General features: G+C 33.5%; 2 protein-coding genes across 3 annotated transcripts; both read left to right on the top strand.

The window, feature by feature from the left end:
* The first annotated feature begins 1,758 nt into the window (after positions 1 to 1,758).
* Positions 1,759 to 5,854, top strand: LOC115700546 (probable magnesium transporter NIPA8). Its single transcript, XM_030628107.2, has 14 exons — positions 1,759 to 2,056; positions 2,269 to 2,483; positions 2,597 to 2,684; positions 2,798 to 2,859; positions 2,949 to 3,034; positions 3,123 to 3,196; positions 3,685 to 3,787; positions 3,866 to 3,994; positions 4,129 to 4,228; positions 4,333 to 4,452; positions 4,817 to 4,907; positions 4,995 to 5,064; positions 5,148 to 5,244; positions 5,334 to 5,854. The coding sequence occupies exons 2-14, from the start codon at positions 2,391 to 2,393 to the stop codon at positions 5,544 to 5,546; spliced, it is 1,326 nt and encodes a 441-aa protein (XP_030483967.2). The 5' UTR covers positions 1,759 to 2,056; positions 2,269 to 2,390; the 3' UTR covers positions 5,547 to 5,854.
* A 137-nt stretch (positions 5,855 to 5,991) lies between these two features.
* LOC115700543 (transportin MOS14) lies at positions 5,992 to 15,334 on the top strand. Of its 2 annotated transcripts, XM_030628102.2 has the most exons (23): positions 5,992 to 6,758; positions 6,849 to 7,076; positions 7,170 to 7,289; positions 7,444 to 7,527; positions 7,614 to 7,673; positions 8,087 to 8,215; positions 8,381 to 8,442; positions 8,828 to 8,884; positions 9,210 to 9,333; positions 9,993 to 10,127; positions 10,742 to 10,822; positions 11,028 to 11,141; positions 11,265 to 11,344; positions 11,491 to 11,626; positions 11,864 to 12,013; positions 12,365 to 12,450; positions 12,715 to 12,902; positions 12,998 to 13,090; positions 13,184 to 13,371; positions 13,499 to 13,610; positions 14,173 to 14,333; positions 14,422 to 14,538; positions 14,632 to 15,334. In XM_030628102.2, the coding sequence occupies exons 1-23, from the start codon at positions 6,441 to 6,443 to the stop codon at positions 14,860 to 14,862; spliced, it is 3,054 nt and encodes a 1,017-aa protein (XP_030483962.2). In that variant the 5' UTR covers positions 5,992 to 6,440; the 3' UTR covers positions 14,863 to 15,334. The 2 variants fall into 2 exon arrangements, with proteins under 2 accessions (XP_030483962.2, XP_030483963.2); XM_030628103.2 differs by lacking the exon at positions 5,992 to 6,758 and having other exon boundaries at positions 6,930 to 7,071.
* The last annotated feature ends 57 nt before the right edge of the window (positions 15,335 to 15,391 follow it).

Raw genomic sequence — 15,391 nt, 5'->3', positions numbered from 1 at the left:
TATTAGAGAAATTTACATGTTATACTAACTTTTGTTATTTTTTTATAAAAATATTGTCCGGCGGTATTTTTTACTTTTTTATTGTATTTTTTTGTAAGTTTTATATTGCAGTATACTGTGTTAAGTTTTCACTGGTGTTCTACTAGTATTTTTTAGGTGTTCTACTGGTGTTTTGAGTTGTTTTGCTTTGTGTTTTACTATAAAAACACAGTATTTTTGAAAAAATATCTGTGTGACAGTATTTTTGTAAAAGTTAACCCAAATTCCAGTATTTCTGTAAGTTTCCTTAATATTATATCTTGTATCAAATTCAGTATAATTTTTAGCTTGTGTCAAATTTAGTAGTACACTTTTTAGAACACTATAAGAGTAATATTTTTTTAAAATGTGTTAAAATATGGCAATCTATTACTTTTTTAGCACTCTAAATGCTTGAGGTTTCTTGTAATGTTATGTTGTATACTAATTTGACTCTATATTTTGATTTAATAAGATTGCTAATTACTCCTAAAATACCACATACCACATCAGCATTATAAATTGACTTGTAACAATGTTCTATATTCTCAATTGACTCTTTATAAAAATATTATTTTACCAAATATCATCAAGAATATTTTTTATTTTCATTATATATTAAATTATATTATACTGAAATAATTTTTTAAATAATATTATATAAAAGTATGACATAAAACATAACTATGTAATATGGCCTAGCAAGCACACTAAATATTTTATTTAGAATTATATGAAGAGAGATAAAAGAGTTGAGGAGGTTGGTTGGTTTGGTGGTCAGTCTTCGAAGTGTCAAAATAACGGTTGTCTTGTCATCATTCACCATAGTTTCATTTGAAATTTTGAATAAATGTAACATTAATATTATTATTATTATTATTTTTTGATGAAGATTTTTATTATTATTATTGTTATGAATGAACGAAGTTAATAAAGTGTTGTTCAGAAAAAAAAAAAGTAGAATTAATAAAGTGGTTATAATTGTCCTTAAATTTAGCAAATAGATAGATCATGGACTAGAGTACTAGAGAGATTTACGGACATCAATAGTACCTATTAACCTATTATTCTTTTTTTTTTTTGTAAGGACTAAGGAGTAGTATCTATTATTTATTTATCAGTAATTATTAATTAAAACTTTATCTCTAAAAAAGAAAAAAAAATTAAAACTTTACTTTCAAACTATAAATGTTGCTGTTCATTTTAGCCTATTGGATCTTTTATTAAATGATTAGCCTATTAGAATTTAATTAAACTTAATTTATTATTAAAGATGTAAATATTTAAAATTATTAAAAAAAAAAAAAAGAAATACTCTTTTTTGGTGTTTTGCGTTTTTTAACTAGGGATCTTAAATTTCAAACTTCTGATTTCCAAAAAAAGAAAAAAAAGAAAAATCTATGAGGATTAAATTAAGAATTATAAAAAGATAATTTTTAATGGGAAGTTCTTTTAAAATTAGAAAGTATTTAGATAATTAATAAAAAAATCATAAATTTAGATTTTTTTTGTAAGGATAAATTAAGAATTATAAATATAATTTAGAAAGGGTTTACATTCTATCTTTTTTTTTCTTAAAAAAATCTTTTTTTTTTTTGCTTGTTATTATTTTAAATTTAACATTAAAAAAACTATATTGCATTAGTATTATAATATTTTTAAGAATAAATAAAGTAATTAATAATTTATTTATTTATTTTGATGGTAGAGAAAAGAAGGTTGGTTGCTTCGCCGACGTGGTTGGGTCCGGAACTCGGAGTAAGACTGTTCACAACCCCTTTGGCCTTTACATATATAAAGTTTCCACCTTTGACCATTTTAGCCTCATTCCTACGTACCCTTTTACCATTCTCAATTCTTTTCCTTTACTTTTCTTCTCTCTTTGCTCCAAAATTCCAAATTAATTATTAAAAATACAAAATTTTGAGAAAATCCCAACATTGTTGATTGCTTCATTCGATCCCCAAGGACCAAAGAAGAAGAAATACACATTTCAAATTCAAAGAGAAGCAATTACAACCTTACCCTGTTTGTTTTGGTTCGTATTTTTTGTTATTATGTTTTGAGAATTATGAATGAATGATTTCAATTGCTGCATTGGATTATGATTATGGGATCTTGCTCATCGTTGTTATCTTCCTCAACTATAGATCAAAGATCCAGCTTTTATTTTTGTTTATTGGTTTGATTTTGATTTTCAATGATTAGAAAAAAAAAAATTGAATTTTTAATACTTTTGATTTTGTTTAGGTTATGTTTGGGAGTTTGAGGAGTGGAACTGTAGATTTGTCTTATGTTAGCTGAATTAGAGAATCAAACCAGTTCTGAAGTCCCCTTTGAGGCTTCACATCTCTGACTCTGACTCTAATCCCATGGGAGAGTGGGTCATTGGAGCTGTTATCAATCTTTTTGGCAGCATTGCCATTAACTTTGGTACTAACCTTCTCAAATTAGGTCATAATGAGGTAAATCATTCATCTTCTTCTCAACCCCAATTTCCCCTTTGCCATTTAAATCAACATATGTAAATGTAAATGCAAATGGACTATTATTTTCTCTAAATTTTTCTTCTTTGCAGAGAGAGAGACATGCAATGTTAGAAAGTGATGGTACAATTGCAAAGAATTCTGTCAAGCCCATTATATACTTCCACACTTGGAGAGTTGGTAATTCCAGACTCTACTTCCACCACCACCACCATTACTCTTTTCTTTACTCACCTGAGTCACCTCTTTGATTGATTCCCTTCAACTATCTGATCTCACTCTTTAAATTGCAGGCATTGTGTTTTTCTTTCTTGGAAATTGCCTTAACTTTATTTCCTTTGGATATGCTGCTCAGGTCAGTACAAATCCTGGTTTGAATGATATTTATCTCAACCAACCACTTTCATAATAATTTGAATTATCATTTATCTCTATCCTTTGCAGTCCCTTCTTGCAGCTTTGGGATCTATTCAATTCGTGTCCAACATTGCATTTGCTTACTTTGTGTTGAATAAAAGGGTGACTGTAAAGTATGTCATTTTTATTTTTTCATTATTTTCTGCCTCTAATAGTAGCTAAATTTAATCCCATTGTAATAATAAATTGCTTCCTTTGCAGGGTCATGGTTGCCACAGCATTTATTGTTCTTGGAAATGTGTTTCTTGTTGCTTTTGGTAACCATCAGTCACCTGGTATGTATCTGGATCTTAAGTTCTCAAATCTTACTTTGTGCTGTATTTTATACGATTACGTGAGAACTTTCTTAGTCACGAAATTCCAAACTTAGTGTCCTATTCTAGACTGTGTTTTGGCTGAAAAACTTGGCAATTACTATTAGCTGTCCTATATTTCTGTGTGTAAATCACGTGTTCCAATGTCCACGTGTTGGGTTAAAAGAAACAAAAGTTGCTTGAATCCCTTATTTAAACCATGATTAAGTGGAGTCCCTCTTGTTTTGATAAAAGGATTCACTATCGGATTTAGATGAATTGGTGGTGTGGCTTTTACTTTGTGCCAAAGTCCCTGAATTGGTTTATTGGTGTGAGATATAGCCTTTTGTAGAAAGAAACAAGAACCCTCATTTTATGTAAGGAAAATGCCCCATGTGAATGACTAACATCGATAATTTCATTTGCCTGATTTTGGCAGCTAACTCTTATGCTACTTTTCTCCATTTCAGTCTACACACCTGAACAGCTGGCAGAGAAATACAGCAACATTACATTCCTCTTCTACTGCATGATTTTGGTTGTAGTTGTTGCTGTACATCACTCCATTTACAAGTGAGATCTTGGTGATTTTACCTATTTATACTTATTTCATGTTGTTTTTTGTGTATCTTACATGTTGTCATGATGCAGGAGAGGAGAACTTTTGCATGCAGTTTGTCCACATGAACTGAGACCGTACTGGCATACACTACTTCCATTTTCTTATGCCATAGTTTCAGGCGCTGTAGGATCATGCTCTGTATTATTTGCAAAATCTCTGTAAGTTAGTCCACTAAGTTTATTGTTTCCTTCTTTCGATGCATTGCTAAATTGGGTGCTGTCACATTGTGATACTAACTCCCTAAATTAGTGCGGTTTCATCGCGATACTAACTCCAGTTTTTTCTTTTGTAGCTCTAATTTGCTAAGGCTGGCGATGTCTAGTGCATATCAGTTGCACAGCTGGTTCACATATTCCATGCTCCTTCTATTTCTTAGTACAGCCGGATTCTGGGTAATGTTTAAGAGCAGTCGAGGAGTGTGATTTTTAGTCTGAACTGTTCCTATCAGTTGTTTTTTCTGTATATTCACCGTTATGTTCTTCATCTATTTATGCAGATGGCCAGGTTGAATGAAGGATTGTCACTATTTGATGCAATTCTTATCGTACCTATGTTTCAGATTGCTTGGGCATTTTTCTCCATTTGTACAGGATTTATATATTTTCAGGAATACCAGGTCCATACTCCCTCCTTTAACAGTAGTTAGGATGCTAATTTTGCAAATTAATTACCTCTTTTATGTGCTAAACCTGGTACAGTTACCAATATCGAGAAAGTTGAATAAATGATTGCAGTTATTTCAGTTGACTTGACTATTTACTGTATGATTCTCACAAAAAGTACCTGTAAAGCTCTTGATCCTTGTAAAGATTTGGATGCCTTTGTGTAAAAAATCTTATATACTAGCACATTGGTGTTTTTGGATGTCGGCACTGTTGTTGTTTCTAGTCTAACAGCATCATTCTGCTGGTTTCTTCGCTCATTTAGAAATACACGTATAGATTACTAGCGTGTGGGCTAATTTGTTGTTTTCATAACAGGTCTTTGATGCACTAAGAACAACAATGTTCATACTAGGAATGATGTCTGTGTTCGTAGGCATCACTTTGCTGGCACCCGATGAGCCAAAAGGTATTTCAGTTTTTGATCATAATAAGTCGAAAGTAGAATAGAGAATCAATACAGATGGCAACTTACTTTCTCTTCATGTTTTTTCAGGTGCTGAAGTTAAAGATAATTCTTCTGTAGTTTCTGTGATGTCTTCAAACATGTCGAAAGATATGGACAGGTTAAGAATCACATGTGTTGTTTCTTTTTGAAAAGAAAGTAAAAGTGATTCCGTGTGACTAATTTCGGGTCACATGTTTATAGGCTGGTTCTTCCATCCGAAGATGTAGTTAGCAGGGACCCGGGTACACTAATGCAAGTAGTGTTGATGAAGATGTCAGATATCGCGGTAAAAGCAAAGGTGAAGAAAGACTTTTTAAGAGCGAGCCATGTCGACTTGATAATCATGAATGTGTTTTAAACTAATTTCAAAATTGGGTATTCTTGCAGAATGCATGTGCATTATCATTAGGTTTCGGGGAAGATTCAATCAACGCGTCTGCAGTGTTTGTGATGCCAATGGTGTCATCGAAGATCACAGGATTTAGAGGAAGTGGCTTCGAACGGGGTAAGATGTTCTCGATGAGAAATTCTGGTTGGAGTAAGATTCCTATGGATGAGGAAGCTGTAAAGATGCTAGACCAAATACCTCAAAGCCCTTGAATTGATCTCACTTTTGATTCATATCCCCCCAAAAAAAGTTCTCACTTTTGTGTTCATTTTGTATGTTTAGTTTAGATTTCACACGCACCCCTTTATTGGTTGGTTGGTTAGTTCCATATTAATTCAGTAATTATGGAACATTCTTGTATTTTATATATATATTAAAAAAAAAAAAAAAAAAGTGCCATATACACTTGTTTATGTATATTCTTTGCTTACACTTGTTACATAAAAGAGTAGAAAAAATAAGGAAGGAAATTTGAACAAGAAAGAAATAAAGTGGAAATAAAAGGAGAATGTTTGTCTTATTATTATTCTTAAAATACTCTATTATACTAATATATACTAAATCAAATAACAATAATTAATATTATTTAAACAAAGGATTAATCAAGTTCAACCACTAATAATAGCAATAAGAAAGTAATTTTATATAAAGCAATTTAATAGTTTCTTATTATAAAAATAATTTTCATGACATAAAATCTTTTTTTTTTTTGGTTATTTTAGCAAATATAAATCAAAATAATAATAATTAAAAAAAAAAGAGAGGGAGAGAGAGTTGTGTTATATGAGTGGTTATGGAAAATGAGAGGAGAGAGAGAGAGAGAGAGAGAGAGAGAGAGAGAGAGAGGCCTCTGATGAGCGGTAGAGAAGAGAGTTTAGAGAGAGAGGTTTGGAATTGGAACCGATCATCATCATCGTTCCTTTCTTCCTTCTTCAGAGATTATTATTGTTATTATTGAATTTTGATTTTAAAGTTTCGAGTTTTTTTTTTTTTTTTTTTGAGAAATAAAGTTTTGAGTTTTATTCTTTATTTTTTTTTCCTTAAAAGTTTTGATTTTTAATTGATTAAGAGAGAGAGAGAGAGAGAGAGAGAGAGAGAGAGAGAGAATGGAGTTGCAAATGAAGGTGGCTGAAGCAGTTCACGTTCTGAATCACGACAGTGAATCGTGTAACCGCGTGGCAGCGAATCAATGGTTGGTTCAATTTCAGCAGAGCGATGCCGCATGGGAAGTGGCCACCTCCATTCTCACTTCTTCTTCTTCACAAAATTCATTCCTTTCTCATTTCGAGCTCGAATTCTTCGCTGCCCAGATTCTCAAACGCAAGATCCAAAATGAATCCCAATTCTTACACTCTCCTGCTAAGGAAGCTTTGCTTAATGCTCTTCTTCTCGCCGCCAAACGATTCAGCTCCGGCCCTCCTCAGGTTCACTTTCTCAATCTAAATTCATAAAAATTGAGTCTTTTTTCTTTCTTCATTATAAAAATTGAGTCTTTTTTCTTTTTGACAAAACAGCTTTTAACCCAAATCTGTCTTGCTCTGTCTGCCCTTTTACTTGGAGCTGTTGAACATGGAAAGCCTATTGAGCAACTGTTTTACAGTCTTCAGAATCTTCAGACTCAGCAAGATGATGGTAATATTGCTGTTTTGGAGATGCTTACTGTTCTTCCAGAAGAAGTTATTGAAAACCAACATGGTGATACTAAACTCTCTTTAACCAATAGAACTCAATATGCCCGTGAGGTTCTACTCTTTCTTACTTTTCAATTCTCTCTTCATTATCTATATGCATATATGTGTGTGTGCGTGTGTTAATATGTATACATTGATATGCAGCTTCTTTCCCATACTCCAATGGTTCTTGAGTTCCTACTACAGCAATCAGAGAAAACCTTTGATGGTGCTATGCAACAACATGAAAGGAACAGAAAAATTCTCCGTTGCTTTCTCAGTTGGGTACGATTCAATTCACTCATTTCTCTCATTGTATCAATATCATGATGATACTGATCACACTCCCACCCATTTCTCTTAGAATCAATATCATGATGATATTCAATCATCTCTCTTGATATCTTGATGATCACATTCACTCATTCCCTTTGTTTAGGTTCGAGCTGGTTGTTTCTCAGAGATTCCTCATGGTTCGTTGCCAGCACATCCACTTCTTAATTTTGTATTCAATTCCTTGCAGGTATTTTTATTTAGAATAAATAAAATAAAATATCTAGTGTTTGTTTCATATGGTAGAGATTTGATATGTATTTTGTGTTTTTATAGGTGAATTCTTCATTTGATTTGGCTGTTGAAGTTCTTATTGAACTTGTTAGTCGACATGAGGTATGCATTGTCTTTTAAGATGCTCTTTATAAATTCGATTTGTACTTCATCAGTTAATCCTTTCTTTATTTCATTTCGGTTTTTGACATTTGCAAACATTTATATAATTTAGCATACAATGTTGAACATATGGGCTAGAATTAATCATAAAAATGTTTGTCAATTTCTAGGATTTTGACATTGTCTTTTCAGATGTAAGTTTAAGTAATTTATTATCTTTAATCCCATGAAGCGGCATTCTATATCGTGATTCACTAGAATTATGCTACAATCCTATGGTTATGTTTAGTAAATTAATCATCTCAACTTTACCTAAATTTTTTTGCTGTTGTTGCTGCTAATCTTACTCCCTGCACTGTAAATTATAACAATATTCTCTATTCTAATTACCGATTTTTTCTTGGCTTCGATAGGGGCTACCTCATGCATTGTTATGTAGGATACATTTTCTTAAGGAATCACTTCTTCTTCCAGCTCTTAACAATAGGGATGAGAAAGTTATTGGTGGTATCGCATGCTTATTGTCTGAGATTGGGCAAGCTGTACGTGTCCAATATGAATTTTTATGTTCAAGTTTGTGCTTTATCATGTTATACCATAACATGATTTAAGGTTGTAACACATTTGATGTAGAATAAATTGGTTCACTCATTTCGGTTATCTTTCTCCCTAATTAATTAAGTCTTTTGCTTATTAATTTACTTCAGGCACCATCACTGATTGTAGAAGCAAGTGCTGAAGCACTTGCACTGACAGATGCACTTTTAAGGTTAGAATTTCGACATAAAAATTTCTAGATTTCAAGGATTTTGTATATCGATTATGTTTCACCACAAAGACAATTAACGTACGAAGAGATATTGAAGAAGATATCATTGGAACAGTTTACATTCTGGGTTCTCTATATTTTTCTGAGAACTTCTCAGGATTCGATCACTGACTTGTGATTGGGGCCTAAGCATCGCAGTTAAGTTGTAAAACATGAAAGTTTCCAAACTAAGATTTAAATCTTCTTCAAATCGGAAGATATAGGCTTGTCTAGAAAATTTATTTCAAGCTTGAATTCTTGTTGGCTGTGTAGCTACTTCCTTTGTTACTTACTAGCATTTTATATCAAAATTGAATCTTTTTTAACCTGTTTTGCATATTTACAGTTGTGTTGCATTTCCAAGTGAAGACTGGGAGATAGCAGATTCAACTTTGCAATTCTGGTACTTAAATATTCTACCTTCAATACCTTGGATGCTATTAGGTTATTCGAAGGTGGCTATGCTTGTTACTTTTTAGTATTCGAGCACTTTAATTTATCTTGTAGAGCAATTTGATATCTGTGTTCAAATGTTCATATATATGTATAATGTGATGCTATATGGCATACTGTCTCAGTAAGTGTGTAGCTAGATGAAGCACCTTTAATTTTCATGATTAGTTACTATTTCCTGCTTATTTTATTTGGGAAATTTTCATTTTAAGTAGTCATTATTACTATTTATTTTAGAGTTCAATGATGATAATTCTTAATAATTTATCCTCCAGGTCTAGTCTTGCAAGCTATATTCTTGGCATCTGTGATGACAGTCCACAGAGAAGGAAGCATGCCGAAGACATGTTTTCTTCTGTATACTCAACATTACTTGATGCCCTCTTATTGCGTGCTCAGGTTTCTCCGTTGTTAATTTTCTTATTCTAATATATGTTTTTTTTCTTGGTTCTATTTCTTTATTTTTTATTCCTCTATTACACTTTATTAATTAGTGTTTGAACATTAAAAGACGATTGGGGTGTTAGATACTTGTTTTCTTTAAAAGAAATTTGAAGATGTTCTTTAAGACAAAAACATATTCTTTTGTGGCAGAAACATGGTGCAATATGCTATAATATTTTTCTGCAAGAAAACAATGTTCGAAAGGACGACAAGAAAAAAGATACTGCCCTAGATGTTTTTGTCTAATTCAAAACAGAAAATGAAATGGAAATTTAGTAGAAATAGCGTGAACATACATTTCAGTCACTGAAAACTGCCGGGTGTAGTTTCATTTATGGAGTTAACATCCTAAATGTTCGGTGACCACAACATCGTCCTTGGGTGAAACATTTCAATTTTTGTTTTAAGTAATGGATTGAGTGAGAAAGGAAGATTTTTTTTATTCTAGTGCAATATATAGATGATAAATGCTCTCTGGGATAAGTTCAGCCTCGTTGTGTAGAGATATTATGTCCTGTGTGGTTTCTATGTTCACTTTATGGATTATGATGGTATTGCTGCTTATCTCTAAAGAGGAGAACGATATTAACAAATCAAAATTTTGTGTTTGATAGGTAGATGTAGCTACTTTTGATGACAAGAGAGGAGCTGCAGAACTACCTGATAGCCTTGTCCATTTTAGATCGAACCTTGTTGAACTTTTGGTGGATATTTGTCAGCTCTTAAGATCTGCTAAATTCACACAAAAGGTGCTTGCTTTATGTTGATTAGTTGTGTGTGTCAAGTCATGCTTTTTATTTTAGCTTTTCTTAATTGGATTCTTTGCTGTACTCTGCATTGCGTACTTGTTGGGATATGTTCACGACAGCGCTATCTCCATCGTGTTTTACTCTTATTACGGTATCATGAAAATTGCTAAGAAAACTGAGGGAGTTTGTTTCTTCTTCTTTTCTTTTTAATAGAACTTGAAATTCTACATGTATACAGTGCATGTGCATATTTTTATTATTGTCTCTCACCCTCAGTAGCAATTAGTTGGTTCTCATTTTTTTTTTTCTGAGAATGGAAACATAATTTAATTGTACTTTGTGTTATAAATTCTATTAGGAGCATATATCTTCCAATGCACAACCACTTGAGGCTAACTCAAATGGTAGGTGCGTATGTTAGGGGGCCGGGGTTCGGACCCCATGTGTAGCAATACAAAAAAAATGGTTTCCAAGCGATGCTGGATATCTTGATTCTTTGAACAGATTTCCACTAGTTGCATTTATGTTCTCATATTCATGCATTTTTTCTTTTGCACATATATAAATGTAATTGTTGTATATTTTTGATAATATTTTACGAAATTCTACTGTAGCTCTTCTTTGGTGGTTGGGCCTCTCTAAACGTACAAATTCCTTGGAAAGAGGTGGAGGCCAAATTGTTTGCTCTTAATGTGGTGAGCACAACTTACTTTTTGTCAGCTTAATTTTTTCCATACCAGGGTTCTGTTACTTGTTGCCTCTGTTACAATTTTATTTATACCCGTCGATGTTTCTTTTGAAATACCCCATGTGAATTTTGGCAACATTGATATCATTTGTAGATTGGAGCTTATTTTGTCAATGTTCCGTGTATTTGATAAACAAAGTTTCCTATTCCAGGTTGCTGAGGTAATCCTACAAGAGGGCCAAACTTTTAATTTCTCCATGGTCATGGAATTGGTGAATTTATTGTCCACTAGATCCTCGGATGAACTTAAGGGCTTCATGTGCATTGTACGTTAAACATCTTAACCGTTCTTCCTCATTTACTGTGAATTTATTGTTCGTTCTTTCGTATTAAAAAGTCAACTATTTTCTTCATTCTTCCATGTATTTGAAATGTTTATTTTCGTTTAGGTTTATAGATCGCTTGCAGATGTAATTGGCTCTTATTCGAAGTGTATATTTGCTTTCCAAGTAAACACCAGATCCTTATTGTAAGTACTTTCTTTTTTAACTTAGTTCCTCTTGCTTTAGCTACTGAACAGAATGTATAAAATCCTATTAATAGTAACTATCAATGCATTTGACCTTGCTGTCAACATTCAATTTTGACTTTTTCATACTGATTTGTTGCATACAGATTATTTCTTGCCACAGGGATGTCAGAACCTCTTTCCTTGAGTTCTTGTGCATGTGCCTTACGTAAAGTCTGTGAAGATGCTTCTTCCGTGATTTATGAACCCTCTAATTTGGAGATTTTGATATGGATAGGAGAGGTACATTTCGTATTCTTTCATATATGGAAGGTTTAGTTTTAACATATTTTTGTATTGCCTGTGACCCTCATAGTATCTGTTCTACTACGCGTGATTCTTTTAATAATGGTATTTTATCATAAAGAAAGGGAATATGGGGTGATTGGTTTTGAGTATTCATATCATACCCTTGCATTTTTTTTTCTTATGGTTATTACTCTTTTTGTACTTGCCTTGTAATAAGTGCTATTTTCTCAGGGTCTGGATAAGAGGCAGCTACCTTTGGATGACGAGGAAGAAATTGTCAATGCCATAAGTCTGATTCTTGGTTCCATTGCTAATAAAGATTTAAAGAGCACCATGTTAGCTCGATTGCTATCTTCTAGCTTTGACTCTATCGGAAAACTTGTAAGCTTTTTCTTCTATTTTGCCTCGTTGCTTCTACCGTTGTTAACCCCTTGGTTTTCCCATTCCATTTTCTAGTTTATAGCTTTAGGAATCTAAATCCGATAGAATCAAGAAATAACTTTTTTAATTCTTTTCCCCACCTTTTGAGAGAACTTGGTCTAGAATGCAATCAAATTTGAATAAATGCTCACCTATCGGGAAAAAAAAAAACTATTCCTTACTTATCAACAGATAAAGAAAATTTGTACTCTTTTTGTTTACAAACAGCTGTGGAATATTTTCAGAATGTGTCAGAAGTTGCTAGCTAGCTCATTGATCTTTGTTAATTAACCACGGTTTTCTCTCTTTCAGGTTGATGAAGAGAATACCCACCGCCTGAGAGCAAATCCAGCTGTTTATACACAAATTTTGAATTCTGCTGCCAGAGGATTGTACAGGTGCGCGATTTTAGCGAATACTTTTGCCCAAGTTTTTATCATAATTTTCTTTAAGCATAAGATATCGGGCCTTCGTAGTACTTGTTTTCACTAAAATTTGAGTTTGCAAAGTTTGGCTTATACCTTAAAATCTGCAGAGCTGTTAAATTACAATATATTTGTATTGATTGCATCGGAAGTTTAGAGTTGAAATTAGTAAATTTGTTTCCACTATGCATCAGTTATCTGATCTAGCTTGAAATCTTGCTGTTTAACATAATACAGAATGGGAACTGTATTCAGTCACCTCGCTACGTGCCTACCAAGTGGTCCTGCTTCAGATGATTCCGTACTTTCCTTACTCAGAGTTTTTTGGCCCATGTTGCAGAAGCTTTTCAGGTCTGAACACATGGAGAATGGTAATTTAGCTGTTGCAGCTTGTCGGGCTCTTTCACAAGCAATTCAAACCGCAGGTATAGAAGATAAAAAACCACCATGCATATGCGATGCTCTTCATGTGTCTGTTGTACGTATGCAGAATAATCGGTTATGTTTGATTCATGTGCAGGACAACACTTCGTAACAATACTGCCCGAAGTACTAGATTGTTTGTCAACAAATTACACATCATTTCAAAGTCACGAATGCTTCATCAGAACAGGTAGGCTTTTATTATGAATTGGCCTGGAGCCAGCCTCATGATCATGTTTTCTTACTCTCTCCAATTTCAGTTGCTTACATTACATCTTTTCAGCCACTGTTGTTCTTGAGGAATATGGTCACAAAGAAGAGTATGGACCTTTATTTGTCACTACGTTCGAAAGGTTTACTCACGCATCGTCAGTAGTGGCTCTCAACTCTTCATACATATGCGATCAAGAGCCCGATCTAGTGGAGGCATACACGAATTTTGCATCCTCCTTTGTTCGCTGCTGTCATAAGGTCTTTTACAGTCCTATGTTATTTTCCGTGCTCCAATAAATTTGAAGTGCTTGCAGTGGATTAAGATTAAAAAGAAAAGGAAAAAAATACCAATTTTGAATGATAACGGTGGTTGTTGATGTCTCAGGATGTACTGGCTGCATCTGGTTCTCTCCTCGAAATTTCCTTTCAAAAAGCTGCCATATGCTGCACCGCTATGCACCGTGGAGCTGCACTAGCAGCAATGTCGTACTTGTCTTGTAAGCTTATCTTAGAATCTTATACTATCGCGATGTTTAGATTAAGAAAGTACATGCCTTGATGTGTTTTTCTAGGTTTGCTGATCTGTTTAGGCTTTTCCTCTTTCCAACCAATGCCCAGTGATCAAGTATAAAAAAAGTGTAAAGTATACTAAGTTTCCAAACCATAGATTCTACCTATCAATAACTATTAACTACTGATGATCTTTCATCAGAAATTGAGACAATCCCCTTTAAATCATAAATAAGAGAAATAACATGATCATGCTCAATTACAGTGGAGCACATAATAAAGGGTCAATAAAGATCTGGTAATCCCCCAAATCCGACGACCAAAGAGAGAGGTCAAGATGTCCTCATCGAAGCAATTTAGATCTATCAATGAGACACCCATAAACCAATAGGAGACAAAACTTGCATCTCTCACCAGGAAAATAACAAACTCCATTAATTAATAGGGCGGTGGAGAACCACCATTATTAGGAAAACCAAAACAAAAACAAAACAAAACAGTAAAAAGCACAATTTTTCTTTCTCTCACACTCTCTCTTGTGCTGTCTAGGTTTCTTGGAGGTTGGTTTAGGCTTTATTATATTGGATTCTATGACTTGTATCTCCGATGGATCGTTTAGTGCCACAGTCATTCAGGTCATTTCCCATTGTGGTGAGGGACTCGTATCTAATGTGGTATACGCTTTACTTGGCGTTTCAGCAATGTCTCGGGTAAATAAATAAATACAACATATCCTCGAGTGTTGATTGCTTGAAAACATTCATCATAAAATTCTTTTCGGTGTCTGTCTCTTGATAGGTTCACAAATGCGCAACAATCTTGCAACAGTTAGCAGCGTTTTGCAGTTTAAGCGAGAGAACATCATGGAAGGTTATTCTTAGCTGGGAATCATTGCACGGGTGGCTAAACTTAGCGGTCTCTCTTCCTCTCTTTCTCAACTATTACTTGTTCTTCATTTTCTTCGGTATATCTGGTTGTCTGTAACTAGTTTTATTGTCATTGGCACAGGTTCAAGCTCTTCCTGTTGAATACTTAAAACAAGGGGAAGCAGAGACCTTAGTGCCAGTTTGGTTCGAGGCCTTGGCTGGTGCAGCCTCAGATTATGTCGAGAGCAAGAGTCGAGATGCACTTCAAAATGATTACACTTATGGGCATATGCAAGGGAAAGGGGGAAGAATTTTGAAGAGATTAATTCGTGAATTCGCTGATAATCACCGAAATGTTTCAAATCTGACTTGATTGCAGAGCTACAAAATGCAATTTGTCTAACCATAGATTATGAAGATGAAGACGAAAACAAAGATGATGGTGATGGTGAGGCTACAACCAACCACAGAGGAATGAATCTGTGGTGGTAGTTGATGATTTGGGGTTGTGCTGCATTGGCTTGATGGCTTACCATTTGATTTTGAGCAAAATTTGCAGTACATAATTTAGATTGATATAGTTTGCATTGCATTTGCACCCCAAATCTGATATTATTCTTGTACAGTGAGTGAGTTAATGAAAAACAAAGAGGTGCCAATTTTGTCATAATACCAGGCATGAAACAATTATTGTTTATTTTTATTTTTATTATTATTATTACTATTATAGCACATGTAAGTCATGTATGTAATGTAATGAGCTCTAAAATAAATTTCATTTTTAGGTATCGACAACAAAATTTAATGTTAACTCATGGTCATTAACTTGACACGCAAGTTTTTTTTTTGTTGTTTAACGTATTTTTGGCACTGTAAATTATTCGAAATTTTTCAAAAATTCA

Source organism: Cannabis sativa, chromosome 8 (assembly GCF_029168945.1).
Source record: "Cannabis sativa cultivar Pink pepper isolate KNU-18-1 chromosome 8, ASM2916894v1, whole genome shotgun sequence".
In the NCBI taxonomy this organism is placed as follows: domain Eukaryota; kingdom Viridiplantae; phylum Streptophyta; class Magnoliopsida; order Rosales; family Cannabaceae; genus Cannabis; species Cannabis sativa.
This window is presented reverse-complemented; position numbering and strand designations above follow the sequence as displayed.